This window comes from Entamoeba dispar, genomic scaffold (assembly GCF_000209125.1).
Source record: "Entamoeba dispar SAW760 scf_1105229463011 genomic scaffold, whole genome shotgun sequence".
Lineage (NCBI taxonomy): Eukaryota > Evosea > Mastigamoebida > Endamoebidae > Entamoeba > Entamoeba dispar.
Genome location: NW_001855479.1, coordinates 1795 through 8565, shown reverse-complemented (window position 1 = coordinate 8565; position 6771 = coordinate 1795). Strand labels below are relative to the sequence as shown.

Here is a 6771-nt window from a genome sequence, read left to right as displayed (position 1 = left end):
AAAAGTACTGAAATCTTGAATGTGTTATTGTGAATTGAGATGGGTCAGTCAATTGTGAAGATGTTGACATTCACCCCACCCCCACCGTCCTACTTCAACCATAACTTTATGATGATTAGAAAGAGAAATCGTGATGGACATATTCCAGTTGCAATAGTGAAAGAGAATGAGGAATGCACGTTTGTTGATGTTAAGTTAGCATGAGAAGAAGACTAATAGATAGGAGGTGCTGGACAATAGTCTACAGTCATGGAAATTCACAAGATTTAGGTATGTGTTTACCATTCATAGAAAATCTAGCACATCAACTAAAATGTAATGTTGTTGGATATGATTACACAGGATATGGTAGAAATGAGGGAGAAAGCAGTGAAATAAATAGTGTAGAAGATCTTAGGGATGTGTATAATTATCTGCACAACAACGGAGTATCATGGGAACGAATAGTGTTAATGGGACACTCTCTTGGAGGAGGAGTGAGTATTTCATTTGCAAGTCAGGAATGTGGGAAATGGGAAGAGGTACAAGAGATTGAAATGAATGAAAGTTTTGAAAGTAAAGAAGAAAAGAAAGAAGAAGAAATAAAGGAACAAAAGATAGGGGGAATGATTATTATCTCAACATTCACAAGCATTTGTGGAGTAGTAAGTAAATATGCAGGAATGGTAATAAATGATATGTTTGAAAATATAACAAAATTGAAACACATTAATATTCCAGTTGAAGTAATTCATGGGAGAGAGGATGAATTGATAGGAGTTGATGAGTCAGTAGAAATCTACAATTCAATTCCAGAAGAGATGAGATATGGATATGATATAATCAACGGATGTAAACATAATGACATTCTTGAAAATGAAGAATTAATTAAAGTAATCAAAAGATTTCTTGAAAAACTTTAAGAAAAACCAACACCAAAACGAAATAGAAAATATAACACAAGAAAATAACAATAGAAAGAAAGTTAAAACATAACAAAGGCCGTTGTTGATATTAAAGAGATAGATACAAACAGAAATGACATGAAAAGAACACTTGACAAATATACAGGGATGATTGTATCAACATATTTTGAAAATATTAATGACTTTATTAACTTTGAAATGACATGCAAAAAGTATGAAGGGAACATGGAAAAATTTCATTTTAATCCAATTCCAATTAACATAAAAACAAGAAGATACTTTCCTAATATTGAAACACTTCATTTAAGAAAAGAAAATGAAGAGAAAATAGAAGGAGGAAAAATCAATAAGAAAGTTATATGGTATAAAAAAACATATAGTGATGCAATTGAAGAAATAAATAAAGGAAATGAATGTAAAAATATTTGTTATACAAAAGAAGATAGAAAAAAATATGGAAATAATGTTCCTAAGAATGTAAATATTTTAGAAAATGAATGTTATAGTTATTGTATTGATTTAGAAACAGTAACAATTCCATCAAATGTAAAATCAATTGGATATAAATGTTTTTGTGGTTGTACTTCATTAAAATCAATTAATATTCCACAAAGCGTAACACTAATTGGTGATAAATGTTTTTTATATTGTATTTCTCTTACATCAATTTCACTTCCACAACATAATAGAATGCTAGATTGGATGTGTTTCTATGGTTGTGATAAATTAACAAGACTAACATTTAAATCATCTGTTTAATTAAATTCATGTCTATTTATTAAATCTATTTTATTTCATTAAATATTGATATCTTTAATAAATCAATTTTCTTTCTATTATATTTTAAGTAATATAAAATAATAAATAAAATAACAATCCATTTTGACTTTTCTATTTTGTTTGTTGAGACTATTTCATTCCCTCTCTTGAACTTTTTATCCATAAACTACTTCTATATCTCCGTAGTCACTTCTATGATTCCATTATTATTATAATTACATTTATTATATCTATTACCATTATTTCTAATTGTTTTATAATTTGGTGCTCTTTTAGATTTTTAACAGATTCTTTTTTTTGTTTATTATATTTATTATATATTATTGTTTTATTTTTATTTTAACTTTTATTCTATTTTATCTTGAATAATTCTCTATAATTTTATTCAATTGTAAATATATTACTTATCTTTCTTATTTGTTTTATCTTCTATATAAATATCTCCTTGGTTATGAATTGTTCATTTGGATTATAATTCGTTTCTGTGTCAGTATTTGAACTTTTTTTTATGTTATATTCTTCTTTGAATTTATCAATTCCTATTTTTTATTGAAGATAACTTCCATTTCTTTTTATTTTATTCTTTTTTTGTTTATTCATCATATATTTTATATTTTATATTAGTTATCTTTATTTATCTATCAATTCATGTTTATCCATTTATATATACTTATTACACTTTAATTTAATAGTATAGTAATCATTTTTGTTATTTCATCATTAAAAATACTTCACCATAATTATTGTTTTCTTAGTTCATATAAAAATTGCTTATATTCATTTCTCTTTATATTGTTTTTCATTATTTTAATTGTTAACTTCTTATCATTTTATTTTCATTGTATTTTATTAACTGATTGTTTATTTAATTTAATGTCCACTAATTAACATATTTCATTGTATTTATTATTTAAATATTTTATTATTATAAATATGTATTTTTTATTAATGAAATTGATACGTTTTATTATGTACATTTGTATTAATTCTTTTACTACAAATTTTATAGAATTTATACTCTTATTCAATTTCATCTTCGATATCTTATAAAATTATTTTATTGATATTTAGAAATATAATATGATATTTTATATATTTCTTTTTGATATCTTCTATATTTTCACATTCACACTTCAATTCTTCATTCATATATTTAATTATTTCATCATATATTTTTTATTGAAATAATAATTAATATATGTTATTTTATTTATTTTTCTTTATTTTATTGTATTATTTCATTTTATTATTATTTATTTCATCTTTCATGTTGTTTATCATTATTTATTTTAGTTTATTGAATATATTTATAATTATTCATTATATTTATTGTTATTTATATTATCTTTTTCTTGTTTCTTTCATCTGTTCTGTTCTTTTATTCATTTCTATGTATTATTCTTCTTTATTTATTATTATTATTATTCTTTCTTCTATTATCTCTTTAATTTGTGTAATATCTAATTTTCATTTTAATATTTATTATATTTAATCAATAATATTAATAACTTTTTATCTTCTTTTCATCAAGTTCTGATTGTTCATTTGTTCTTCATTATTTATTCTATATTGATATCCTCTCCAATTATCTTCTCCAGTTATTCTAATGTCATTCTTAGTAATTCTTCTCTCATGATTTGAATTACTCATTCTTGTATTTGTTTTAGTTTCTTCCTGGTTTCTTCTTTGATAGAATCTACTTCTTCTCTTCTATAATTATTCCACTCGATCCACTTCTTTGGTGCTTCTGTTTTGGCAATATTGTTTTCTTCTTCTTCAATTTGTTAAAATTTACATCTTTGATATCTTCTTTATTAAAGTTGTTTTCTTTTTCTTCTGATGGTTTGATAATTGAATTTTCTTTTATTGTTTCAATCTTATCATTTTCTTCTTTCTGTTTCTCTATTTCTTTTATCTTCTAATTCCTTGTTTTTTCTTCTTTCTATTTCTATTTATTTGTCTTTAATTTCTTTGTGTTTTTGTTCTTTTATCTTTGTTATTTCTTCTTCTTGTTGTTTGTTTTATCTTTTGTTTTATTGTTTTCTTCTTCTTGTTTATTTCTTATTTCTTTCTCTTATTTCTTTCTTTAATCTATTTATTTCTTCTTCCTTTCTTTTGTTTCTCTAAATTCACTTTCAATGCTCGTATTTCTTCTTCTTTCTGATAAACTTCTATCTGGTGTTTACTCTTCATTCTTTCTATTTCTTTGTCTTTCTTCTTTACTTCTTCTTTCTTCTCTCTTTTCTTTATTTCTTCTTCTTTCTTTTGTATTTCTCCATTTCTTTTATTTCTCTTTCTTGTTCAACTTCTATTTCTTTTTTCTCTCATATCTTTCTATTGTCTCTTCTCTTCTTCTATATCCCTTTCTTGTTCTTGTGTTGTTTCTTCTTTTTCTTCAATTTCCATGTGTATTTCTTCTTGTTCTTCTTCTTTCTTACATAACTTCTCTTTTATTATCTTTTCTATTTCTTCAAATCTATTCATCCATTCTTGGATTATTTTCTTGTTTTCTTTTGTCTTTCTTCATTGTCTTTTCTTGTAATATCTTCTGTTTCTATATCTTTTACTTTGTTTATTTTCATAGTAATATTGATTAAACATTTTATCTGTATTATAGTATTTGTGGTTATAATAATTACTTTTCTTTTTATTCTAATTGTGATTATTTGAGAATGTACTATTGTATTTATAAATATGATAATTATTATTAAAGTGATTATGGCTATTATTTTGTTGATAATGATTATAGTTATAACATTGATAATGTCTTCTAAATCTATTTGTTTGTAATAATTATTTCTATATGATTTTCATGGCATTCTTGTATTACAAAAATAGTATACAGATATAATTATATTAATAAAATAAGATATAATCATTCTTATTCTTGTTATTTATTATATTTGATTTTATATTTTATATTGATTTTTATCTTTTCTTAACATCACTCATTTCTTCTTTTTCTCATTTTTTTTCTGTTCTAAACATCATTTATTTCTTATTTTTATTCTTTACTATTATTATTATTTTATATTAGATGATATTTTATTATTTTATATTTGTTTGTATTGTTTGTTTATATTTTATTATTATTATTTATTGTTGTTTATCTTATATCATTTATTTATTATATGTTGTATTGATATTTATCATTGTTAATATGAAATGAATAATAATGAATAAATATAAAATAAGAATAAAATGATATAAGGATATAACATAAATAATAAAATAAGAAATACATAATAGATATAAAGATAAAAGAAGAAGAATAAAATAAATAAATATAAAATAATATAAATAAAATAAAAAATAAATAAAAAAGAATAAAATAAATATTTTATTATATTTTTATTTATCTTTTATTCTTATTTCTTTTTATTATTTATTAAATTAACACAATGAATATGATTATTTCAAATGAAATAAAACAAAAATGAAATATGAACATTTTTATTTTCACCATTTCATTATTGATAGATGAAATGTTCATATTTATTTATTGATTTTATTTTATATTCTTTTTTAATTTTATAATTCAAATAAATAATAATGAATAAAAATTATTTCATTTCAATTATAATGATTCGTTGTGGTGTGAAACGTTCTGGATGTTGTTTTCCACAAAGTGATTTTGATATTCCTTTATATTCATATGAAGATTGACAACATCTTGAATTTGTTTTATTATTTTCTTTATAAACACAAATATCATTTCCATATCCAAATGCAAACAAATAACCATGTGATTGATTATTTAACCAAAATGCATGTTGTGGATCATTGATATCAAATTTCATCATTCCTTGTATTCTTCCTTTTGATTCTAATGAAAATAAAAATGATTTTGGATCATTTATATAATCACCAAATTTATCAATTTTCACATTAACATATCCTCCAAATTTATTTCCATTTGTATCTTCAATAATAATTATTATACGTTCTTTATTTATTATTCTTTGTTCAAATACTGATGTATTAACTTTCCAATTATCTTTATCTGAATCAAATAATATATTCGATACTTTTCTATTTGTCCATTCTTCTATTTGTTTCATTTCTTCAATTGTATTCATTCCTTTCATTATTCTTAATCTTTCTTCTTCTTCTTTTATCTTCTTCCTCTCGAAATAATCACTATATTGTGTAAACCATTCTTCTTTCTTTTTATTAAATTTTGTTTTAATATTGTTAATTTCTTCTTCTAATTTCTTAATTTTATCTTTCATATTCATTTCTTCCATATGAATGATTTTATCTATTAGTTCATCCTTTGTTTTATTAATTGTTTCTGAATCATCATTACATTCTTCTATTATTTTCTTCATTTTATTTTTAATTATTTCTATTGTTTTAATTGTTTCTTGACTTTTTTCTATTACTATTCTTCTTCTTCTAATTATTTCATCAATTCTATCAAATATTCCTTCTCCTCTTTTAATTGCTTGTTCATATGTTTCATTATCTTGTTTCTCAAATATTTCATTTTTAATACATCCTAAATAATAATGATAATGTTTAGTAGTATCATCAATTGATTGATAAATATTTGGAAGTGTTTCCACTATTTCTTTAATTAATTGATTATTCATCACTGATTCCATTTTAATTTAATAAATATCAGATTAAAATAATAAGATTAAATAATTAAATACAATCTTTGTAACACATCATTTTATTTATTATTTTAATAAATGTTATTTCATTTTTATTGTTTTAAATAACAATAATAAAAAACAAGAAAATAGAAGATAATAAAAATAATAAATAACAAAACATCTCATCATAATTAATGATAATATCACATAATAATGATATAAATGAAAATGAAATAGAAATGAAAATACAATTAATCATAAAAATGTAGATAATTAAGTGTTATTTTTATTATTTTATATTGTTCATTGATCCTTTTATCAATTCAGAATATACAACAAATTTTGTTGCCATGGCTATTGAGTAATACCATAGGGTCTTGTAAAGAAAATCAAACAAGACACAGGTATTCAAGTTCAAAGAAAAGAAAGAACTTCAATAACAATAAAATGCATAATAATTATGATAAAAGAAATAACAAGAGAAT

At 21.5% G+C, this 6771-nt stretch overlaps 2 protein-coding genes across 2 annotated transcripts, besides 19 other annotated features; both read left to right on the top strand.

The window, feature by feature from the left end:
* Positions 1-60: 60 nt before the first annotated feature.
* Positions 61-902, top strand: EDI_184800 (uncharacterized protein; the record flags this gene model as incomplete). The annotated part of the gene is made up of 2 exons (XM_001740539.1): positions 61-179; positions 224-902. 2 exons carry the CDS (start codon positions 61-63, stop codon positions 900-902), a joined length of 798 nt encoding a protein of 265 aa, XP_001740591.1.
* A 120-nt stretch (positions 903-1022) lies between these two features.
* EDI_184790 (uncharacterized protein) lies at positions 1023-1664 on the top strand (the record flags this gene model as incomplete). The annotated part of the gene is made up of 1 exon (XM_001740538.1): positions 1023-1664. One exon carries the CDS (start codon positions 1023-1025, stop codon positions 1662-1664), a length of 642 nt encoding a protein of 213 aa, XP_001740590.1.
* A 13-nt stretch (positions 1665-1677) lies between these two features.
* Positions 1678-1778: a sequence feature (AT_rich).
* A 109-nt stretch (positions 1779-1887) lies between these two features.
* Positions 1888-1915: a sequence feature (AT_rich).
* A 57-nt stretch (positions 1916-1972) lies between these two features.
* Positions 1973-2043: a microsatellite.
* Positions 2044-2256: 213 nt separating this feature from the next.
* Positions 2257-2360: a microsatellite.
* A 96-nt stretch (positions 2361-2456) lies between these two features.
* Positions 2457-2614: a microsatellite.
* Positions 2615-2729: 115 nt separating this feature from the next.
* Positions 2730-2783: a sequence feature (AT_rich).
* A 49-nt stretch (positions 2784-2832) lies between these two features.
* Positions 2833-2882: a sequence feature (AT_rich).
* Positions 2883-2950: a microsatellite.
* Positions 2951-2987: 37 nt separating this feature from the next.
* Positions 2988-3169: a microsatellite.
* Positions 3170-3565: 396 nt separating this feature from the next.
* Positions 3566-3740: a microsatellite.
* Positions 3615-3802: a microsatellite.
* Positions 3803-3873: 71 nt separating this feature from the next.
* Positions 3874-3984: a microsatellite.
* A 6-nt stretch (positions 3985-3990) lies between these two features.
* Positions 3991-4156: a microsatellite.
* Positions 4026-4210: a microsatellite.
* Positions 4184-4264: a microsatellite.
* Positions 4265-4294: 30 nt separating this feature from the next.
* Positions 4295-4438: a microsatellite.
* Positions 4439-4537: 99 nt separating this feature from the next.
* Positions 4538-6541: a repeat region.
* A 25-nt stretch (positions 6542-6566) lies between these two features.
* Positions 6567-6587: a sequence feature (AT_rich).
* Positions 6588-6594: 7 nt separating this feature from the next.
* Positions 6595-6771: part of a repeat region that runs on past the window's edge.